At 39.5% G+C, this 25024-nt stretch overlaps 1 protein-coding gene and 1 long non-coding RNA gene across 6 annotated transcripts in view; one reads left to right on the top strand and one right to left on the bottom strand.

The window, feature by feature from the left end:
* CREM (cAMP responsive element modulator) overlaps positions 1-15247 on the bottom strand; it is a 35928-nt gene extending 20681 nt beyond the window's left edge. For 2 of the 5 annotated variants that reach the window (XM_055805155.1, XM_055805157.1), the window contains exons 1-3: positions 15093-15243; positions 10074-10184; positions 9306-9429 (exon numbers count right to left, since the gene is read on the bottom strand). In XM_055805155.1, coding sequence (XP_055661130.1) covers positions 9306-9429; positions 10074-10114 — 165 coding nt within the window. In that variant the 5' untranslated portion in view covers positions 10115-10184; positions 15093-15243. Of the gene's footprint in view, positions 1-9305; positions 9430-10073; positions 10185-15092 lie in introns of those variants that run through there. The other 3 variants (XM_055805154.1, XM_055805156.1, XM_013296446.3) reach the window with 3 other exon arrangements.
* Positions 15248-15429: 182 nt separating this feature from the next.
* Positions 15430-20924, top strand: LOC114011202 (uncharacterized). Its single transcript, XR_003553049.2, has 3 exons — positions 15430-16022; positions 19320-19413; positions 20380-20924. It is a non-coding gene; the product is annotated as an uncharacterized LOC114011202 (long non-coding RNA).
* Positions 20925-25024: the final 4100 nt, after the last annotated feature.

Below are 25024 nucleotides of genomic sequence, written 5' to 3'. Positions count from 1 at the left end.
AAATCTCTGAGATAAATGATACTTACATACGCCTTTGTATCTATTACACTTGAAAGCTACTAAGAAGTCTCAAACATTAAAGATAGCTTCTCAAGAAGACTGACAACACGTCTTTTCTTTAACATGTTGATGACTGCAGGTAAAACAGTTCACACATAACAGGTGTATAGTCTCCCTTACTAGAGATATCACTTCTATTTGCAAAAAGCAATTCGGTTGACATTTCACAATCAGGTTTTAAGAAAACTAGAGGAAAAGCATTCCTAGCTACAAAGAATAACACCAATGGGAGGCCAAGTCAATTTCAAAACACTGTAAATTCTTTCTCTCTAGTCTTTTTCACTATTTAAAAGCTGTGAAAACTCTTAAGCATTTTGCACTGGTCCCTGTTTTCATACAATGGTTTGGGTTGGAAGGGATCTTAAAGATCATCTAGTTCCAACCCCACTGCCATGGTCAGGGGCACCTTCCAATAGACCAGGTTGTCAAAAGCCCCATCCAGCCTGGGACTGAACACTGCCAGGGATGGGGCATCCACAGCTTCTCTGGGCAACCTGCTCCAGTGCCTCACCACCCTTCACAGTGAAGAACTTCTTCCTTCTAGCTAATCTTAATTTAAATCTTTCAGTTTAAAGCCATTACCCCTTGTACTATCACTACACGCCTTGACAACAAGTCCCTCCCCAATCCTTCCTGTAGGGTCCCTTTCAGTACTGGAAGGCCACTACAAGTTATCTCCAGAGCCTTCTCTTCTCTAGGCTAAACTCCAACTTTCTCAGCCTGTCCTCACAGCGGAGGTGCTCCAGCCCCCTAATCATCTTCATGGCCCTCCTCTGGACTTGCTCCAACAGATCCATCAGCAACTTTAAACATGTGACGATTTGCCAAACAAATGTTTATTTTGAGGTTGCTCTTATTTTTGGTCTTTACATATCCACACCCACAAAAAGCAATAGCAGATGCTTTAACAGGGCCTGCTTAAATCAACAAGGATTCACTTGAATACAATATGTTTACTTACATTACATCTTCAAAAACAGAGTATGAGATATTTGCAAATTTATGAGTTTGTAGACTCATTAGAAACATGTTCACAGAACTTAAGAAAACTGAAGAACTGCAAGATATGCTGAAGAAAGGGCATGTTATTACACAAATTTGCTGTTGTGTAAGTTCAGGGTTCCAAGACACAATTTCTTAAAAGATAAACAGGAAGCATTAAGGAATCGCTACACAATGCTTGTAGAGCTGCTACTGCTTGGCAGTTTGCCACCTTCCCCCCTGCCATTTCCTGCACCATACGAGTATATTTTGCAGCACTGACTGGTAGGAAAGAAGAGAAACTAAAGATGGGGTTGAGAGGAAGAGTTATGAGGCACCAAATAATTCATGAAAATGTAACAATAGAAGAGCTAACCTGAACAGCTAGCATGTGTGGTGACTGAATGACTGAGGGCTGTGTGGCTTGAATGACACCCTGGACATGAACAGTTTGACCAAAAGGCAACTGCACTAGCATTACAGCTGGGCATACTCTTCCAGCACTTGACACAGCTACAGAAACTTGCAAAAATTACAATCATCGTGTTTAAGTAACATGCCTTAAGACTTCAGCAAATGCTTTTAGAAGTGATGCTAAAACAAACTGGTTTTGATGCCACATCTAAAATAGCTTAATGTGTGTAATTATCAGATGTAGAGATAAACTAGTTTTATCAAGTAAAAGTTTGGTGTGTATGCCCATTCCAAATGATATGGAAAGCTTAAAATTGTCCCCTAACAAACCGTAAATATATTTTTTTTTCCTTCCTCCAGGGACTTCATTATTGGTTTTTTTTTAGTTAAAAACAACTCTAAGCTACCACACACTAAATTTTCTCTCACTAGCATGAAGGTTAGGAAGAACCTTAAGAAATGTTACAAAAATACCAGTATTCACTGAAGTAGTATGGTGCTGCAACAGCATACAGGGCAGAATGCTCTTAATAAATTAAAAAAAAAAAAAATAAAAATCCAGACCTGCTTTGGTTTTGCTTTGTTTTAGGCAAGAAGTTATGCTTTTCAGACAGATGTCTCAAGAGATCAGAGCTTTTCAGACAGAAAAAAAACCCTGTTCAATAAAGCAATGCATGGCTTTGTAAAGTGATTTAGTTTAATAAATTCTCTTTACATATATGTATTTATACATCAAGCAAAACAGAGCTGGAGTGTATCACTGCTTCAATACAACAACAAAATAAAGAACAGCTGAACCTTATTTAAGCCTAGCACAGCTCAAGAAAGTGTTCTGTTTAAGAATAATCCGATCCCTTTTTCTGATGACATTTTAAGAGTACCCACAGCTTTCCTCAGCTCTTGGCTCTCAGCTATCAGTACTGAGGATGAATGGGTTAAGAAACAGTTAAAACAACTACAGGCTAAGAAACAGTTCAATATTTATGCTATTACCATTAAGTCTATTAACAGAAACAAATACTGAAGCAAAAGGAAAACACTATGATTGATCCCAAGTTCTGTGTGATGAAGTATCTCTAAACTCAGGAAAGAAGGAGAATGGCAAATATTAATCATAAAATAAACAGGGATTTTTCCAAGTAAACTGCACAAAAAAACCCTTATTTCAATATTCTGCACACACAAGAATAAACCCAGACTTATATCTAAAATTCTGGTATTATTCCCTTCATAGCTTTATTCTCAGCCCCCAAAGGTATCTGATATGAGCAGTAAAGGTAAAAAGAAATGACAGTGAGAAGAAAAACATGATGAATGCTGACTACAACAAAAGAAAGTTAAAGGAAGTTTTCTATTTTTCTGTATTTATACTGAAGGCTTGGGTTTTTTTAATTTCAAATATTAAAGACTCTTTCATTCCTGATCCATAAACCATGGCTTGTCCATGAAACATTACTTTCTTGAGGAAAAAAAAAAAAAGTTTTGTTACTATTAAGATGCATTGCTATCAAAAACCCCAGATGTTGGCTCCAATTAACTTAAAGAAACAATGCTTCTAGGAAACAGAGACAGGACTTTGTCAACATTCACTATGTAATTGTTCAATTGTTATAGGAAACTGAACCGCTTTTCAGGAAATAGAACAATTGAGGGCATTTCTAACCCTGAAATGGAAACAATCATTCTTTAAATGGCATTAAATAGCAACATGTAAATAGGACATACAAACCTTCTTCCCAATAGATAAAACAAATATTGTTATCAGAAACAGATATCTGAGTTTGAGATCTAGAAAGTCTTGAAGATCCAAAAAGTATGACCCATTTTGTGCCAAAGCTGACATCATCCTAAACCCAGACTTCACAGAAAGACCATAAAATCATTTAAGGTGGAAAAGACCTTTTAGATCACAGAGTCCAACCGTAAACCTAACACTGCCAGGTCCAACACTAAATCACGTTGTAGAATGTTAACAGCCATTAGGATATTACATGCAGAGCAGCTGCAAATAATTTTATCACATACTTAGCAATGGAGCAAATCCAAATGTTTACAAAGCATGCTAGCTTTTCAAAATATTACAATCACAATTTCACCAAACCTTCTGATTTACTACTATCTTTGTGAGAGCTGCAACCTGACACAGTATGTATCAGAAAGAACTTTCTGCATACAACCACACACAAAACAGTACAAGGTAAACAGTTTATGAGTTTCTTTTTAGTACACAATGGGTCAGGCACAAATAATCAGGAAGTAATCCAGTACTCAAGATTAAGAAACATTACATTCATTTAAAAGCTCCTTATTCAGTATAAGCACAGAAGAAAAAAAAGAAACACTCAGCTAATACCCTTTTAGACTAAAGTTTACAGTATCACAGGAGAAATTGTTCCCATTAATTCAGATAATAGACTAAATGGGGGTGCAGGGTTAAGGGAAGTGGAGACAGTAATATTTTAAAACTGGATCAAACCAACAGTGATTTGTTTCTTCATTTGTATCTCTTTTAAACAGCTCCGTTTGGTTTGATCACTGTTTGCTGAGTTTCCACAAATGTTGACAGGACAAGAGGAAACGGCCTCAAATTGCACCAGAGGAGGTTTAGACTGGATGTTAGGATTCCTTTTTATTAGGTTTGTTTTCTATAACCAAGACTGAAAAAGATCTTTCCAATTTCATATTTGGCGTCTCCTTTTATAAATTATTAATTATTTATTAATAATGAGAAAGTATTAGTATTTTTTTTATTCACATTTCCCTTTGCTTTGTTTTAAAATTGCATATTCCCGTGTTAAGCAAAACACTAGAACCTTTTGACGCTACCATGCATAAATGCTGACTGAAACGAACTTGGCAAAAACCCTACTTTCTGACATCAGCGATGAGCAATGCTACCTTTAACATCATTACTTCAAGGGCTGTCTGGCACAATGGCTGGAAACAATCCACAGAAGCGACTCAGGAACATAGCGGGTGAGGGGAGGCTTAACACATTAAACCCTTACGCTGTTTAACCAAGTGCTATGTCCCTGGCAATGGCAAAGAGACTTAAGATGCTGAAATGTCCTTCTGGGTTCTATCCTTTTAGGTAAGCAACAGCCAAGTCTAATAGCTTCAACAAATAACAACCATGCGTTCTGCCACAGCAGTACGGTCCCATACTTCATACGGTTGGAAATATAAGTGCTCCCTCTTCCAAGAGGGGAGAGAAAAGTAGCCAGCAAAAAAAAAGACCATGAACTATCTTCATACTGAGGCACATTCTTTCAGAGAAAGAGGTTATTCATCAGTTATCTGACTTCAAGATGCCTTGTCCATCTGAACAATTACTCTGTGGATGTACGCACTCCTGTCACCCAATGTCAGATAACTTCTCCCTATCAAAGTACTACAGATATGAAATATGCAGTACACAGCTCCACCTAATTTCTGTCCCTGCTGTAGAATCTAAACAATACAAGGTCTCCAGAAGTAAAGTAAAAGTACTTTTGAAAAAGGCAAAGGCAAACCCATCCTGGATTCATCTAATAAAAGAGCAAAGGACTCACCACACTCAGGCACCAAGTAGCCTCTATGAGGAAAAGCTGAAGGCAAGGAAGTTTTGGTCAACTCCAAAGCTAATGCCAAAAAAGCTGCACACAGTTTTAAGGAAGACAAGGTCAGACTGACTGCAGCGATTTGGTGACAGCATACCCTTGAGGAAGCACAAAATGGTAACAAGGCTGCAAGCTTATAATCCTCAAACACCAGCTTTGCTAAATATCCTGGACTCGCATTTGGCAGGCTGGTTTTAGAGCTGCAATGGCCTCGCAAACTTCTACAGCACTCAATCTGTTGGGAGCAAGCTTTAACACAAAGTTTTAAGCTGAGAGCCCACAAGGAGAATACCTTTTAAGTGCTAAACCTCAGCAGTCCCAGCTTGCAATGGCTGTGCACTCCAGGCTCTGGAAAACTCCCTCTGCTCTCTGACAGCACCTCTCACACTGTAACTCCTGACCCATGTTCAGTTCATGGCCAGCACCAAGGTGTCAACCAATGCTATCTCAGGCCAAGACAGCGGACAGCTCTACTGATACAACATGACAAAGTTCATAAAAAAGTGATTCAAAGAAGAACCCATTAAGGATGTAAGATTAAAAAACCAACCAACCAAAAACAAACCCATAACTGAAAGTATTTTTGTCAAATCTGAAAAAGGTCTTAAGTACATTACTCTTACGTTGATAGTTGTATTTTGTGCAGCTGAGCACAGGGCAACACAATGCAATATGGACTCTAGAAATCCTGCAAAAGGTATGTCTAATTTCTCTTTGAATATCAATGCAGATGTAACTGTTCCAAGACACAAGTTTGACTGTCATCAACATTATCAGAATATTCCAATGCAAATTAACTTCCTTTCAAAAACAGCCCTATATTTATTAATCTAAGTTCTGTGCATGTGAGACAGAACCCATGGAGCCCCATCTCAAAACTGGCTGAGAAATCTTCCACTTTGCACTTTTGTTCTTCCTTGAAGAGAAGGCATCAAACTTGTGTACAGGTGTTCTGTACACTTCCAACAGCTTCTAAAGACAACGACCAAATTTTTTACAAATTTGTATTTTCTTACCCAATTCTTTTGGTGGATGGATCACCAAATTAATACCGTGTCAATTCCTTTAACTGGCTGAAAGTAAGGGATGCAAGAAATCAAACTATAAATGCCATCTTATTCTGCATTAATTTATTTTATTTTTAAAATAACCCTTTAAAGACCGCAAGTGTCGATTTTGCCTCAATGGATGAAATAGGCATCTCATTTTTGCTAATGCCTAATTTACTAATTTTTGCTTTTGCAGAAAAAGTAATTTTATTTTCAGCACCAAAAAACTGCATGAGTATATAGCAGTATCTATTACACAAGCCAGGGGAAAAAAACAAAAACAAAATTATATTCGCTCTACTAATACTGTATAATAAGTACTCCTTAGCATTGCAGGTTAGTGCATCACACCACAGTGCTCCAGCCCAGACATTCTTACCGTCTCCCCTCCCTTCCAACAGAAGAGACTACATTAAGAATGCTTCAGCACAAAACAATGCAAAACAATGTCTGCCGTCTAAAAATTACCACCTTATTGAACACCTTTTCCACCTTTTCAAAACTAAATGGCAAGTATTTCTTTAAAAATCCTGAATTCCAGAAAAGGGAAAAACAAAACCACAAAAAAACCCACCAAACACCCACCTCATATGGAGTTGCATCCCTCAGCATTTTGCTAGTCAGTCCCTGGCCAGTCATAATTAAACAAAAAACCCTGAGCAAATAAAAAACTGTGAAATGCCGCCTCAACATAAAATATCTCCACCTTTTTTACTGTGAGGGCAGTTAACCACTGGCACAGATGCCCAGAAAGGTTGTATAGACTCCGTCCTTGAAGATATTCACAACCCAACTGGACAAGGCCCTGGACAACCTGCTCTGGCTGTCCCTGCTGGCACAGGGGGTTTGGACTAGATGATCTCAAGATGTCCCTACCAACCTCAACCATTCTGCAATTCTTTGATAATAGACAGAAAACTACATATTGAGTATTGAAAGAGAGCGTATTAAAATGCTTTATTATGACTGAACAAAACCAAGGTTGAACAAATATTTGTCTGGAAAAAAAAAACCAAAACAACCAAGCAACAAACCAACAAAAACAGCCTGAGATGTTTGAAAAGGAGCCCTCATTTTCAGTGACCAGGCATCCTTTAAGTGGCTGTCTTCTCTTAACTGCACTGCTCCGGAGGCCAAAAAGGGAGGAGCTATCCGTGCCCTCTGACACAGTCAAAATCCACAGGCACTGACCAGCACCACAGGCACAAGTTCCTCAGAGGCACCCCGGGTTGCCTGTCCCGTACCAGCAACATCAGACAGATGTTCCAGGCGAGGTCCGGGACCCCGCAGGGGTTAACCTCCCAGCGCCCGCCTCTAGCCCCCACCGTGGCACAGCTTCTCACCTTCTAAGCCTGCCAGGCAGGAATGAAAACTAGGAAAGTCCTCCTCATCTTAAGCCAAAGAAATGTCAGGACAAGGCCTTTCAGCAATAAACTTTCCCTTCAGGGCCCGTTTCACCAAAAGAAATGGTGCGACAGTTGAGCCTCAGGGTGGCAAGGGGGTGGGCAGGGGCTGGCAGCCGCCCCAGGCAGGGGGGCAGCCTGCGGCAGGCCTGTCTGCTGGGGGCCTGGCTGCTGCACTGTTTCAGTGCCACAACTCCATCAACCCCACTTTTCTGGACAGCCGAGGAGATGGACACAGACTCCAGCTATGGGCGCCCAGCAGCTCTGACAGGTCCAGGGCAGCTCTCTGGGCCGCCGGACCAAAAAGAGGGACCCCCAGACGTACACTCCAGCCTGTTATCCTGAGCCTTCAAACTGAAGCGTGTGTGTTTCATTTCAGTGCTAACTGACCAAGACCCACCATTACTTCAGTTATTAATTTTAACTGAAAGTCCTGAGACCCACAGCCAGTACAGCTGAACCTTCACACACTCTGCTCAAGCACTAAATGCCAATAAACATAGAAACTTTTCCCTGGGGACCCGGCAGAAGCCATCCTACAGCATTAGTGAAAGCTTTGTCTCTAAATCAACATTACGCATCCTAAGGGACAAAATTCACAGGTACTTTCTTCAGAGACTACTACACAAGCCAACTGAGTTTACACGTAAATCATCCTTGTAAAGTTTAAATGCAGAATTTGAACAGAGCTATCAAAGAAAGAACAAGTAAGAGGATGACATCAACTGAGCAAACCAAATAAAATTCTTGGTTTCATGCTCCATTCTCAAAGAAAAAAACCCTCAAACAATATTCCCAATGCTGTAGGTATCAAAACCACAACAAATACCATAGCTAACAAAAATAACAAGTGTTTATAAATATTCTGCAGTTTATTTTGTGTCTGAAGACACAGCAAAAAGCTGTATTCAGTCTTGAAAATACACCTATAATGTAAATCAAGTTTCTAACATACCAAATATATGGCATCAACACTTACTAATTTCTAACTTCCGATGATGAAAAAATGCCGTAAGACGTTTTTTAAAATCAGTTCCCTTATTTCATAAAGGGGTTTTGACGATCCTTCTAGAGAGTCTATACAGTTTTCTGAAGCCATAAATCTTCATACTGGCAAGAACACTATTTCTCTCAAGTGCTGAACGTTTCAGTGCATATTTTTAATGTTTGAGAATTAGCACTATGTCATTTTTTATCCATTAACCAAAGAAGAATCCAGGTACAACTACCATACAGAACATACAGAGTATATTTTCAGACCTCTAGACACTGTCATTGGATGCACAGGGATGAAACAAAACAAGCATACATTAAAAATGTACTTGCAAGAAGATGAAACATGTTCGGTACAAAAACTGGAACTAGTAAAGAACCATGCTTACTTTTATGCATTTTTCATTTTTCTTATACAATACCTCTTCAGGGAACACACATTTTAGGTATGTTTGATCTTTCAGCCACCCCAGCTCTCCATGACACTATTCCCATCTCCATAATAAACACGACCATCTTGGAAAAGTAGGGGGAAAACCCCACTAAAAACAACAACAAACCAAAAATGTGCCTACTGATCACTCTGAAAAGCCTGGTCTCCTACAGGTGTTACCCTTTAACAGACCTCATGTTATATCAGCCCTTCCTTAAATACTACAGGCATAGTTTTCAGTATAGCTTTGCTATGTTTTTCCTATTTAATAACAAGACTTACAGAACATGGGAACTCCAAACTGATAATTTAAAAATCATAGCAGTTCTGAATACTACTTTATTGATTCTTATATTTCCACATTTTGACTTACCTCCGATCCTCGGGAAATCTGACTTCGGCCTGGCTGATTCTGAAGGTGACCAGCATCTCTCTCTGGCATAGAATCAACTGCATTGTCATCCGGTTGTGATTCAACCATTTCCATGGTCATCTGCCTAAAAGTAAGCACATACACATCTAAATAATGCAGTACAAGGAGGTATATCAGCAGGCACTGATGGAGAAAAGAGCAATTCCAGACCATTTTATATTTGGAGCAGAAAATATACAATTTTTTTCTCAAAACTATCAGATTAACTGATGTCCTTTCTTCCCGTTCCCCCATATTAAAATACTCCTTAATATAGCCACGAGCTCTAAAACAAGTACTTTGGAAAGCTGCAAGGAGAGGCAGTTCTGGAAATGGTTCTCAGGGGAGGGATAAGCACAGAATCCCTGGGTCCCGTGCAGTGTTGACAGCAGGACTGGGGGTGCAGCACTCCAGAGTGGACCACCAGCACTGCCCACAGCAGGTCCCTTGTGCTTCACATCTCCCACAGCACAAGGCTCAAGCTGACCAGCAGCCATATGCCGCTACAGCCCTCTCAAAACTCCTGAGATACCAACCCCTGGCTGGGATCTACACTTCAATTGTCTGTGAACTACTCTGGGCTCAAGACCCACAACAATTCTTGTTTTGCAGGTTTAAAAGTAGGGTAAGTTTCATAGAAGAATAAGCAACTCCCTGAGCCTCAATTTATGAGTTTAAACTCCACCAAGAAAGCTTCCAAATATATCTGCTACATAAAAATGCAATTACCTGATGGTTGCTTTTCCGTATTTCTTGGCACACTTAGTCATAATGGAAGGTGTGTTTTAAAACAGAAGTTTGGCTCTCTTTGGCTCCCTTTCTCTCCTACCAAACCCTGCACTGAAGATGCAACATTGAACAGGTGATGTCACAAACATTGCCATGGCAACAGGTCAGTTTACAAACAGAACAGACAGGATAGGGTCAGGCAGAGGCAGGCAGAATGCCCTGTGGGCATGCTCCCACCCACACAAGTAAACGCGGCTGCAAAAGGAAGGTGCGATATACTTGTGGAATTTAAGAAGCAACAGATCTTGCTTCCTCAGGTTCAGCTACTGTAACTAGGGGATGGCAAGCCCGTCTGAACTCAAACTTCAATTATTTCAGCTGGCTGATAGTTCTCAGGTCTTACACGGAGATGGAAAAGACAGGGAAGGAAGTCTGCTCTGCACCTGACTCAGACTCCTGAATTTAGTCCCACGTGTTAAGTTACCTATACTAAATCAAATTAAATGTAAACCCAGCTCCTTTTGCAGCATTATTATACAGAACATTCCACAATCTTTGAGGAGATTAAATAATTATTTTTTCTAAAAATCACCCTTTTTGCCTAGAATAAAGGCATGAAAATACGAGAAGGAATCTAGTCAAATGATGCAGGGGAGTGTATTTCTAGCTTATATTCCTCCAACGGTATTCTACTGACCACACATAACAGTACTACAGCTACTGGTTGCCAAGCTGTATACAGTTCAAGATTTTATGGGTTAACATTAGTATTTCTGCCAATAGAAGTTACATACTCTATACCAATATCAATTTGGATTAGATTCATAAGGCGACATTTTACACCTAAAGTCCTTCTACATTCCTGTCTTGTTAGTTACCACTAATTACCTTCTTCTCTAGATACAATCTAATTAAAGATCTAGTGAAATTAACTAATGCTGAGCCACTCTGTGGAGAATGTTTTCACTAAGCTTTCCACCATAATTTTCCATAACAAGACATGTTATTAAACCATTCTGGGTTTGTATATGCAATATTCAATATAACAATAATAATTAAAAAGTAGAAGGGAAAAAAAAGAGCTTTCGTGTTTGAGACTGTGGATGGTCCTAGTTTACTACGAAGGAACTATCTGGTTCATGTAAGAATGCCTCCACAAGCTTCAAAACTGCTGAAGTAATGAAAACCCAAGGAAAATTAAATATTGCATAGGTACTGGCAACACATTAATTGTAATCTCTTCCTAAAGATTCGTATATAGTCAGAATTAATTTACTTCATACAGGCTCTGAAGTATTTTCTTCTCCAAAGCCATCTGCCACAGATAATCTAGCACTGGAAAAAAACCCACGTACTTCTATTCCTACTGAACGCATTCCATTGAAATTTTAGCTGGCAAAAGTCATTCTTCATGTTGTAAAAAATTTAGTTTATAATTACTCACTGATCGCAGAACACTATAAAAAAAGTATTTATTTTTACTACTTTATCAGGATTTTTCTCCCAAAGTCTTAATCTGCGGTGCCCCAGTAACTGAGTTAGCAAATAGCTTTGAAAAGAACGTCAGCGCAGCAGAACAAAAGTTATTTCTAGTATTTTACAAAATACAGTACAAAGGACTGTATTTTTCAGATTATTTATGTTAAATCAGAAAAACAACAGCAAGTATTATACATGCCAGCAAAATGACAAGTAATGTTAAGACTTATGACATACAGAAAAAACTCAACAATTTAAAGATTTTCCATCTATAATTGTGTATATTCTGACTTAACACAAATGACTGCTTAATTTATAATCTTCAGCAAAGCGGAATAAAATCTGAGAACTTGTATACTGCTTTTAATTAGGTTTTTTTTGGCTGCCATAAAATACAACTGTTACCCTAGAACAGAGCAAAATACTCTTTCTAGAGAGGCTAGAATCAACTTCTTTTTGACAACCTCATAATCCTAGTATGTTTGTAAACAGAGACTTAATTAAAAATGCTGTTCAAATGTAAAAACCTAACTACAGCCTATAAAACTGAAACAAAAAATGACAAAGGGCATAAGTAATTTTAAAAGATACACTAGTTATCTACAAAATGTAGCACACTAGTATCATAATTCAGATATGTTACAAAATTATGAAACATCAGTAGATGTAACCATAGAGGGGTTTCTAAACTTGCAGGTGAAGGTCAGTTGCAGTCACTTGAGCCCACAGGTTTAGAAGTGACATAGCTGTACAGGGCCATGTCAATTCATGTGGGCCTGTGCACCGCTGAAGACCATGCATGATAAAAAAACCCTGAATTTCATGGTCCAGTCTAGATTATCACTGTCTTTAGCACTTTCATAAACTCTCAGATTCCTATAACCTGAGATGTACAGGTTTGTATATTTCCTGTCTTATCTCATATATCATTTCAGCATCCAACTGTTTTTAATAAATATACTGAAAAATACAGAGCAAGATTATGTTTTTTTCTAAAACATCAGTAATATGGACCATGGTAAGAAATGGTTATTAAATCAATCCAGGAACTACAAACATAAAGTTTCCACATGTATCACATTCAATCAGCCTACATTGCAAGCAAATTCTAACATATTTATTGCCTTTAATTTTCAAAGTAAGAAAAACCTTTTGCCAAGCACTTAAAATACTTTTAAAAAGTGTATCAGTAGTATTACATGTCACACAGAGTTTACATTACCTTCCTTCTATTTTTTTTAAAGGAAAACCAAGCAGTTTAAAGTACATGGTCTTAGGTCCTGTTTAAAATCAGGTAACAATAAAGAAAAATGTTACCTAGATTAATTATATTCAAGCTTTAATCTTATATTCAGTATCAATACATTCATTTCTTACATTTTCCACCTTGGTTGCCTACCATCATTGAACAGTAGTTTTAAATATTAATCTGGATTTTTGAATTAATAAACAAGTTACACCTCTCGTAAAAAGGGGACAAAAAATGTTTTTCCGTAACATATAAGAGATACCTGCTTATTCCTACACAATAGCAAATACATCTTCAGGATCTGGCAGGAGGTTTAACTGTTATCTAGCTAGCAACATTCCAATATATGTTAGTACACATTTAATACTGTCACTGAGACTAATGTACAGTAGGTCAGTAACAGGTAAACAGGATTAAGACTATATAGTGCACATCAAAAGCTTCTTCAGCTGATAGCAGCAGCACCCCCAACAGGGCAATACTGACAGGCAGCATTAGCTTGAGGAAAACGCTGCCCAGGTGACCTAAATAACTGGAAGTCATTTACAGCTGAAGTTGTGAACCTTTTCTATTTTTGTCCATAGATAAAAAGCAAAGGATAGCATCCCCATCAAGATGTGTTCTTGTGTAACAAAGAGCACAAAAAATTCTTTTACTCCCCCCTCACCACTGCTATTAGTTTTATAATTACATCGCTGAATATCGATATAAATATTTAATGTCTTTTGGTGAAATTAAACTGCGTAAGCAAATTGGTACAGTATTTTACATAATTCAAAATGTGTGATTGTCTAATTAAATACCCAGAGACATTTTAAAGACAACTTCTTTATTTCAACAATACTTTATACATCAGAGACTGTTTACAAAGGTGGCTTAACACAAAGGAAATTTTAAGGGGCTAAGAAACATGTTTCATCCCTTGCTCCAAACCTCTTTGAAGGCTTTTATTCAGAGGGAAGTTACTAGAAAGCAGGGATGTGAATTTACAAACAGCTATTTTGCATTTACTGATGAACCTATGGTAAGCGTGGAAATTATCAGAATGCACTAGTTTAGAAGAGTATTGTGTTTTCAAGTCTGAAGTCTATGATCTGTTTTATTACACTACTTTGTGAACCACACCAGCCGGCAAGGTGGTCACAGCATTCAGCCACATAAAACACGTGACAGCGCAACAGACCAGATTCTGAAAGTGTAATTTTTCTGGTTTCAGTATCAGCAGAATACTGTTTCTTGCGTCTCCTAAACTATGTTTCCTCATTTTCTTCCCCATCCTTTTCTTCCTAGAATCTCTTAACAAAGCCCTCAACGAAAATCTAAAAACCCAACCTGCCATTACTGTAAGCACAAGCATGCTGCCCATCACGCTGCATCTGCCACCTCAATAACCCAGATAAGACAATGCTGAGTCTGCTATAAAAAGGGCACACGGTCCCTGTTCAGACCAGTTCCTGAATAGGTAAGAGGATCATGTAAGCATCAGTATCTGTGGAATCATGTAACGTGCATCTCCACTCAGCGCCGAGTAAGATGCTGACATGGCAGTGGTGGATGTAGACTAACCCAGAGCAAGGCCCGGGGCTCGGGAAGCCCACTGTCGTCATCTCCCACCTGTTTTCCTGTCCCAGCACGGAAAACCCTACAGGCAAGGATGTGATCAGGGCTACGGGACTAAGGGGAAAACGCCACCGGGTACCACGGCCGACCCCCTCCCGCGGCCAGCGCTCTCCCCGCCGGCAGCCGGGTCAGCACCCCGGAGGCCGCCGGGACCTGCCGTGCCGGGGCTCCCAGACCGCAGCGGGAAGCTCGCAGCCCCGTCCCCTCCCTCGCCGGCCGCCGACAGGCGAGTCGAGCCGCTCTCCCTCCCCAGCCTCCCTCTGGAGGCAGGGCCCTAGCCACCACCTGCCAGGGCCCGGCGGGCACCTCGGCTCCCGGCCCATGACGGAGCGAGGCACCGCACACGCCCCTTCCCAGGCTGCGGAGACGTCTCGGGGCCGCCCGACAGAGCCGTGCCAGGCCGCCGGCCTGCGCCGCCCTCCCCGGGCGCAGCGCGCTCCCGGCCGGCGGCGGGGACGCGCCTCCACTCCCTCCTGCGCGCTCCCGGCGGCAGGGGCTGAGCCGAGCGGCACAGCGCCCCCCCTACCCTACCCTACCCTACCCTGCCCTGCCCTACCCTGCCCTGCCCTCCGCGCTGCCGGGGCCGGCCGCTGCCCTCTGCGCTCCCCCGCTCCCGGCCCGCGGGGGGTCGGGCTGCGCGCACACGTGTCCCCGCCCCCTCCCGCACTCACCCGCCGCCCTGTACGTGCTGCCCCCGTCACAGTGGGTGGGGGGGATTGGGCCGGGCGGAGCCGCACGTCGGCCTCACGTCAGCGCTGATGCAGCCGCGCCGCCGCGGGGGCGCTGAGGAAATGGCGTCTGCGGTGACTCCCAGCCCCAGCGGCCGCGGAAAGGGGAGGAGCCGGGGCTCGGGCGGCGCCGCCGGTTGGCTACGGGGCGCCCAACGGCTGGCGCGTTGGCTAACCGCCGCCGCGGGGCCACCGGCGGCACCTCTCATTGGCCGGGGGGCGGGACGAGCCGGCTGGTGTGGGGGAGGGGCGGCCCCACCGCTGCCGGCGGGGGGCGGTGGTGGCCCGGGTAGCTCCTGGCGGAGGTCGTACGGAGCCGCGCGCAGCCGGGGGGGCCGGGCTGCCTCGGCCGGGCTGGGGGGGGTGGTCCCGCTCTTCGGTGCCCCAGGGGCGCGGTAGCGGCGCCGTGCCGTGCCGGCTGGGCCTCCTCGATAAGGGTGGCTGGGTGGGCCGCGCCGGCGCCGGGGGAGAGGCCTAGCCCGCGGGGCCCAGCTGAGGCAGGGCTGGCGCCATCCCGGGGAAGGGGGCGCCGCATAGGCCGCAGGCGGCCCCCGTGGCGGTGCCGCACAGTGAGGGACAGGAAGCCTCGCAGGCAGCCAGGCGGTGGGACAGCCAGCAGCAGCAAGGCCCCACCGCGGAGCTACTGCCCGCAGCTGGTGTAAATCCTTGTATTTACTGAAAGCACATCCCTCGTATCAGTTATTCCTAATACGGCGTCTCTTCCTCTTTGAAGTGTGACATCGTATTTCGTATGTATTCGGCTAAATAAATCAGAAATTGCCCAGAGATAAGGAACAGGAGCTAGGTGCGTGTTTCCCCGCTCACCACCACAAGAATACATTCAAATGTCATGAGTCACGTTTGGTTGGTCCTGTATGTGTGACCATTTCTTGTTCCAGGAAGTATAAGGCACATATTCTCAGTTTTAGTAACATTAAAATGCCATAAATGCTTGGGCCCTAAACTCTGTTACTAGTGGTGTTTTAACATCATGCGCCTTACTGCTGTTCAGTATTTTAGTAGTACAGTATATTTTAAATTACATGTCTATACATCACTTACATCCTGAACTTATATAATGTTTTTACCCATTCTTACATTGTTAGTGTTTTTTGTCTGTGAGAAGCTATTCAGTAGTGTGCTAAATAAGAATGAGAACTTGAGGTTAATTTCATGTGACTCATTGTGATTGAAGAATTGGAGGATGTGTGTGTCAGGATTGGTGATATGTCCGTACAGGTCAAATATTCAGTCTTATTCATGGAATGAAGAGAACCTGGGTATTGATTTCCTGTGTTTAAAAAAAGCCAAATAACTCTTATCTCTGGCTTCATAAAAGATGGGTTATATTTATTTGCAAAGGTTTTTGCCTTTATTTAAGTTTGTTAATTTGTCTCACCAAAGTTATTTAACACAGCTATCAAAATCACAATCTAGCTCAAAGAATGCAAAATTTTTATCTTCCTTATTGCTTATGCAAGTTGTCAGTTTTCATCCTACATTTTCTTTGTTGAAATATTGAACAACACCCCCTTCCTGTTTTGACTTCTGCTTCCCTCCTTTTGTTTGTTGCATATATTTTACATGTCTTCAGGGTTTTCAATAGGAGGTTCTCCTCCCATGATTAATAACCTCCTGGTTTGACAGCTAACCCATTAGGTGCAATAATGTTATGCCCATTCATCAGAAGATGTGCTTTACTAGAAAACCTCTGGTCAATTAGAAAATATTTGATAGAATAATAAGATAACCAAACAAGCAGACAAGTGTAAAACTACTGAGAATAACTCTACTAAAGCCTTTGGAAGAAATTCCGTCTTTGCTTAGTATACTCAAAAAGCCAAAAGTAGCTGTTGAGATACTAGTAGCGCCTCAAAAATATTATTGAAGGTAGAAGTTGGATTACAAACAGGAGGAAATTTCAAATGAGTGTGTTAAAGGAAACCACTGGAATGAGTTAGTTATAAACAAGCTGAGAATTTCCATGGAACTCTTACAGCATGGATTTGGAAAAGCAGGTATTTTCTATTAGTTTTCAAATGTGTCATAAGCAGCTTTGAAATGTTTAACTCAGAATTGATTACTGTTTATACCTCTTCTCTCTGATAATTTAATAAAGTGTATCAGAGGAGTGAGTGAACTGCCAAAGGGAGTTAATCCTTGGCAATATAAAGATGTCTAGCCACCTTCAGCTCTTGATATGGCTTAATGAAGTTGGGCTGGAAGAGGAGGGCAATGAAAAGGAAGTGTGGCATTCCTACTCTAGCAGGGTTGGGGTAGTATATTTTTTAACTGAGGACAAAATGACCTTTGCTACAAAAGTGTGTCATTTTAAAATGGTTCTAATCAAATTGGTATCAATCCCTGATATGAACCAATTTAATTTCAAATACTAAGACCAAAAGCAATACATAAGAAGACTGCACAGGTCAGGATTCTATATGATTGTCATAATTTATGTAAGATGGTTCTGAACATAAATTTGAGATCCAGGCACCTTGCTGCCATCAGAATGACTACCTGGGTCATTTTTTCTCTGTAAGCAGGAATGTCCAACCTGGTACTGCGTCCTACAGATTCAAGGAAGTATCAACCATTCAGTAGCAGTTACTTTTTAAATAGTTTTTTTGGCTTTGGTGGGCAAAGTGGGAAGTTCTGTAAGGAGAAGTTCAAAGTGTAACTGAAAAAGCACTGTCAATTTCAGCACCCTGCAGCTGCCCTTGGCAGTTCCCACCCGCTCAGTGACATTGGTATAGCTGCTTGGGCAACCCCGAGCCCTGTCTGGGGAAGTAATTAAGAGTTAGAAACACTGTGTCAGGAAAGAAAGTTTCTTTTAACCTGGATGAATTCTTAGGTCTGGTCTGCTGTACTACCAGCTGTGCTACCTCTGCTGGGGAGGGGTAATACATGAGCAGGGAGCTGGAGCAACTTCAGCTGGCACTGACACCAAAAGAAACATGATGGTTTTTTGTAGAGAACAGAAATACTTCACCAATGCATATCACATCAATATGAATGCCATCTATGTAATCTTCAGACAACTGATTTTATATATTGGGTCTTCACAGCTGTCTTTTGAGTAGGTTTTTTTAAGGAATAGGGTTAAAAGAACTTGGTGCATTTCAGTTATAATCTTATGAAATACATATGTAGTTTTCTTGTTAAAAAGTTCACAGATTGTCATGGCATAAGACAGAAAAAGGGATACGCTATTTATATTGTTTGTACATTTCAGACATTTGAAGATAATATAGTTTAGGCTGACAAAAATAGACTGGCATTCTATTTGAAATAATACTGATATTTAATATTTTTGCTTTGATTATGCATTATAGACATGATCCCAGTATTGACATCTTGACTGCTGTTTAAATACTTGTTCTGTGATTTTTTTTCATCTTAGAGCCATTTGGTGTGTTACGTCTCTTTTCAGCCCATTCCACACCTACACATCCTACACATTTAGGAATGGTGAAATAGAACTTCTAGGTTAAAGAAAAACCTTTATTCAAATTCTGTCTGAAATGCCCTAACTGTTATTTATAAAAAGAAAATGATAACTTATAGGTAATTTATTATGCCAGCACTGAATGCTTAGCTGAAAGATGTCCAGTAGATGTAGTCTCACATAATACTTAATGAAGCTCACTGCTAGGCTTTTCTAACAGCATTCTGTTTTTCTTCACTTATGCAATCTGATATTTGATGTCTACATCTTTGTCTCCTTAAAGACTGCAAGTTTATAATTGTTGTCATAGCTCATAAAGTAGTTCCTTATTGGGTATATGAACCTAGAAAAGACTGAACTACCATAAAATATTTAGAACACAGATCTCTTTGCAGCCACTCAAGTTTTAGCTGATCATTAAATAACCCTACCTCTATTCCTTCATTGCCTCTAAAGGCATAGAAGGGCAAGTGTAGAACTTGTAGAGTGGTCACAGGAAAGTGCAGTCAACACATAGCCACTGTTTTCACAACTTATTTTGTAAGTGTGATGAAAGTCAGAAGTAACCAATATCCTCATGCTGCAACAGAATACTTATCTGTCTGAAACACAACAGATTAGGCAAGAACTACGCTATAATGAGTAAAAAGTATAAAATATAAAATACTGTAATAAATACATAAGACTAATCATTTACCTATTATTTTTTTAAAAACCACTAGCAACACAAGAAAAATATCCATTTCCATTGGCTTACAAATAGAGAAAGAAATGACACACCCTTAAAAAGGCAAAGATTGAACAATATTGTAAAAGGTAAAAGCTTTGTAAATTGTATTTTTTTCTCAAATGCATATAGGCTTTATAAAAATGTTACACGTCAGTAGGTTTGTAAGTATTTAGTTACGTTTCCTCTCCTAAACTACATTAAGATGGAAGTAAGACTGAGTGACCGTATAAGTAGTATAAGAGCAAATTACTGATCCTTTTATTGTTATTTTTCACTACTGCCCACCTGAAAATCGATACTGCCTAAATTAGTGCTGTGCTAAGGTACCACCTTGACTTTTATGGGTTGTAGAAGCCAGAAGTGCAGCAAGGAGCAGCCTTGAGGATTTCTCGGTGTGGCTTAGTGAGAAGCTTGGCCTAACAGCTGTGGGGCTTTGCAGCACCTCAGCCAGCTGTGCACTACCTTATGTCATGTAAATAACAGGACTTCTTTATGTGGAAGGAGGTCACTATTGTTGAAGGGAGTATCAAGTACTAATCTAGTTCAATTTTTTAAAAATATCATTACTTTGATTTTCTTGGGTTTGTAATTATTTGATTTTGGATAATAGCTTGCAGTAATGCTACAATACTTTATATCCCAAAGCACAGATGTACAGTCTGAAATACAACATTTTGATGTGGTTTATTTGTGGGTTTTGGTTTTTGGGGTTTTGGGTGGGGTTTTTTTTAACTTTTTTTAGGATTTGTAATCAGAAATCTAATTTTATACATACTAAACAGGAATCACAAGTGATACATTACTATCTGGTATGTCCTGTAGTTTGAAAGGAGGGGTACTTACGGATGCATCAAACCGTGCCAAAGCAAACCAGAGTACATTAGCAGCTAAACTGTGGTCACATTATTAATTACTGCTTAACCAACACCACAAACAACTCACATGATTTGAGAGTGTGTAGTTAGATATTTGGTGTGGTGTTTCTAAGAAAAGCTTTATGAGAGGGAAAACTGACACAATTCACAATGTGTTTCCTCATCTACCATTCCTAGGTGAGGACTCCATCACTGTCTTCTCCCTGCACACTGGAGCCAGAATGAAGAAAAGAATGGGGAAACCCATAGTCTGGCATATAACTTGACATTCTATGAATTGCTGTGTACTCATTTGTTGCTTAACCATTTCATGAGAGAAATTATCATAGTGGAAAAATAATATTCTGACTAGGTAACAGTGTAAGGTGGCTGAAATGGTTGAAGGATTGACTGGTGAGTTCAAGATATATGCATGACGGTACTTCTGCTGCAGCAGAAAAGAGGAATGGTGACTGAGATCTATTACATAAAATTTTCTCATTTCCTCTACTGAATAATGAACTTACCCTGTATAATAGTTTCTTCATAACATGAACATAATGTGTACTTCACAGTATTCTTAACCATGTACAATTTATTACTGTTTGTAGAGATCTTTGAACTTCTTTGGTGAAAAGTATAAGGTTTGTATAAAACATTATTTTGTACTTATGAATATTAATGATGTCACTTTTCAAACAACTGCTTAAGTTCTATTTAAAATTAAAATACATAAAACTTCACTATTAAAAGTCTTCTGAATAGGCTGTGTTAGAAGAAGTACACAGAAAATGGAGTTTGCCAGTATGAAAAGCTTCCTGAAAGGTTTAAAAAAATCTCAGGTAGCTTAATGTGAATATACTGTACCACGGGAATGCGCATACCAAAAACTGTTTACACATGATGGTGCTTTGCAAAAGATTTATCCTGTAGCAAGGTAAGCCAATGCAATAATGTGGCAGGCAGTAATAAGACATCGTGAAACTACCTCACACAATGTGAATGCCATCAGCCATTCAGATAATGCATAAAAGACAAATACATATGCATATATCATATTCATTCAAAAATATGTGATGAAAATATGAAAAAAATACTGAGAAGAATTTGCATTTGGTTAGCAGTCTGTCTGTAGACTAGATTTTCTAGTACTTGTAAGTTGTTTTCGACGGGAAAGCAGAATTATTTTCTTAGTGGTAGATGGTTGTAGATGGCAGTGGAGAGCAAGAATGAAGAATAAAAAATGAAAAGCAAACCCAACTGAATAAATTGAGTTCACTAGATGCAAAGTAAATGTGTTTGGGAGCTTTAAAAAGAAGGAAGGGATACAAGTGAAAAATAATTAAATGGAATGATGTTCAGTATAACAGGAGATTATCAGGCTATTCACAGTGTGGTTTATGTGACAGAGCTTTTTTATTTCTTTCATGTCAAGAGCTCTTAGTTCTTCAACTACCAGTAGTACACATAAATGGCTAAAGCAACATATTTTTCCAGAAGAGGAAATCTCTTTCATCAAATGCTAGCTGAACTAATCTACTTCCTTGATTATGCTATTTTGCCAGCTGGCTTATTTATGTACTGTTTTTTCTCATTGTATTTATCTACCACTTTTGCACATTGCAGGAGGTTTCAGTCTCCATTGAGTATGAAAAATGTGTTTTATTGAACTAGTTGAGAGAAAAATATATATATTTCTAACATCATTTCTCAAAGAGAACCTGAGGAAACTGTCAGTGGAATGATGTCTAGTTTAATTTGGAACATGATGTTTTAGAAATGGGCTGCCATGGATGGAGTGAGGCACTTCACTCGTGTAAGAGAAAAGTAGAAATATGCTTATTGGTATAAAACAGTGATTTAACAAAGTTTGATAGTAACCAGACCACGCAGCATAAAAGTCTACATAGATGATTTCTACATATATGATTTTTGCTCCGTTCTGTGCATTTTGTCCTTTTATTTTCTGGAAACAACAGCTCTGCAAATTCAACATTGTCTCAAAGCTACGTTGTATTGTCCAGGAATAATCATCACTAAGGGCTGTGCAGTCTCCGAGTTCAAATGCTTTTCTTCCATCTATGTGTATGTATACATACCCCACACACAGATGTCAGAGAGCAGTTTGCTGGGATTAACAGTTTTAGTATAGTGTTAGAACCACTCAAGATTTACACGACAGTTGTCTCCAAAACACTCTACCTAGCAAAGAAGCAGGCTTCTTCCTCGCACAGTATCTGTTGAGCAATTCCTTTTCATTGTGTTAGAAGCATCTCCTTGTGAGGATTGTTTTTATATGATTCTCAATAACATTCTATTATGGTGCACATGATCTATGTATCTTTCATTAAAAGTGGTCACACTGCTAAAAAAGGGGGTTGAATCACTTTCTGAAGGCAATTACACAATTTTTTGAGTTAAAGGGGAAGGAGAGGGATCTACAGTAATATTGACCTGGTGAAGCGTTTTGTTTGGCTCTCTGCTGATACTGTAAACAAATGTATTTCTCAATAATGAAGCTATAGAGGTAAAATAGCTTATTCTGGAACTTGTGGGCTTCCCTTCCATTGCGTACAGTGCCCCCACGTGGCTTCTTCATTTTCTTAATGCAGCGGACAGAGATGACATACACTGTTTTAACAGTTCTGTGTACTCAACGCTGTTACCATACTTTTGAAACACGTAGTATCTTTGAGGTTTTATGCACATAAGCTAAAGCATGAAAACTACAAACAATAGCTTATTTACTATATTAAGCTTCAGGAGTAGTTTTGTATTCGTATTAAAACACTGAAAGCAAAATCCCAATAATTAATTCAAACCCAGGCAGGTAATGACCCAGCCAGGACTACTCTATTTTCAACAAGTCAGAAAAAAAGTCACATAAGAGCTTCATTAGAAACTCTTTTATTCTTTTTCAACTTTTCTTAGATTAGCAATATGATAAATAGGAACAGTGAAACCTCTTAAATACCAGATTACTTTTTTGATAGTAAATTTATTGTATCTAATTCCACCCAGCCCATAACAAGTAAGTACCTAAGCTGTCTGCATTTAGTACACTGACTGAGCAGGAAGGATATACAACCTTGTAATGGAACAAATGAAAGCTCCAAAAGCTTTTACTATGTTGATACCTCACATATAAAGCTATATCATATCTGAAAAGTCCCCCAAGCAGGATAATTTAGATTCAGAGTTATTCCATTACAAAAGTTTTACAACTCATTGATCTTTAAATACAAGTTCTAAATATGCAGTTTTACTTGTCAATACTGTTACAGAACAATTTTTTTTTTAGAACAGGAAAGGAAAATTATCTAGGGTTGCTCATATGTAAAGAATATTTAACTCTTATCTGCAATGACATGAAAATAAGTTTGTGGCCCTTTTTAATAATGAAGGATAAAAATTACATTTGTGATTTTTTTCCCAAGCAATCTCAGGTCATGGGGAAGGACATAATAAATCTGGGAGTTGAACTAAGCAGTTGATGGCTAACTAATAAATGATTGGGAGAGCTCAACTCCTGTTTATTTTCCTATTTCATGAATAAAAAAGACGTAGATTTTGTTAGTCGTGGTGTAGGCTGTGCAAATTTAAACTCTTAAACTGCTATTTTTTATGTATTCACCACTGCCATCTAGGGGACATGATTGCACTGAGCTTCCATTTCTTACCAAGAATTAAAGAAGTTTAAGTAGATAAAAGAATCACACATTTAAAATTCTTCATAAACTTGAAGAAATGAAAGCTACAAGAATAATACTTTATCACTGTGTATTTTTGTCATCACAAAATGCATGTTCAATATATATTCATATTTTGTATGTCACTACATGAAACAGCCACAATAAAAGTCTAGATTAAAAAGAGCTGTAATGAAATAAAGATTAATTCCTGGTTTTATTTATCTTGGTTTTAGAAAAAAATATAATTTTAGAAGCTTTTTTATATTATTATCTGCACCATTAATACAGAGTAACTAATTCAGTGAAAATTAAATATGAATATAGTATGAATAATCCGGCATAAACCTTGTGCACAGAGTGTGGTTGCAAAGGAAGGAAGGACAGGCAACTTGCTCAGAATTTTGCAAATGTTCTCTTTTTCTACATGAAAAAGGCTAAAGGATCCGTTACTGTAAAAATGGGATTTGAAAGCAGAGGCAAAAAGAGCAGATAGTATCATGGAAGGCATCTGCAAATGAAATGGTGGTGGTGGGGAATGTAGAGCATTTACTGTCAGTTCAGACTGTAGTCTGTAAAACAGCTTTTAAATAAAGCAGTACATCATACAGTGGCATAATTCGTATAGTGTTTGTATTATCATAGGCCTGTGGGATTCCTAATTTTGGACCAGAATAATACAGTGTCAGATGTAGCATAAACATAAAAAAAAAAGCTCCTGCCAAAAGAATTTATTATGTAAGAGAAAACAATTTAATACAAATAGAGAAACAGAAGTATCAGATAAGAGAAAATGGATGAATATAAACAACAGGGGCATTTCAGGACATATTGCAGTACTAGTTAGAATGACAAACAGACTTGATAGCAGATGTAATCACAGAAATGTTAAATTTGTATACATGGTGGCAAAGTTTTAAGGTGGCATATACATGTACTACAAATTAACCTGTGTAGCTCACTGCTGTAATCAACAATTGGTAAAGAATTTATGGGAATTTACTGAGAAGTTGACAAGTCCATAGGATCATCCTATGAAAACTTCCAGAGTTTCTGTCTGTATCACCCATCTGTGACTCCACTAGCTAAACTGCTAAAAGGTAACACTGAGCTGAGGTTAAGCAGGATTTAAGGTAGGTCTGGACATTTGCTGT

This window comes from Falco peregrinus, chromosome 5 (assembly GCF_023634155.1).
Source record: "Falco peregrinus isolate bFalPer1 chromosome 5, bFalPer1.pri, whole genome shotgun sequence".
Classification (NCBI taxonomy): domain Eukaryota; kingdom Metazoa; phylum Chordata; class Aves; order Falconiformes; family Falconidae; genus Falco; species Falco peregrinus.
This window is presented reverse-complemented; position numbering and strand designations above follow the sequence as displayed.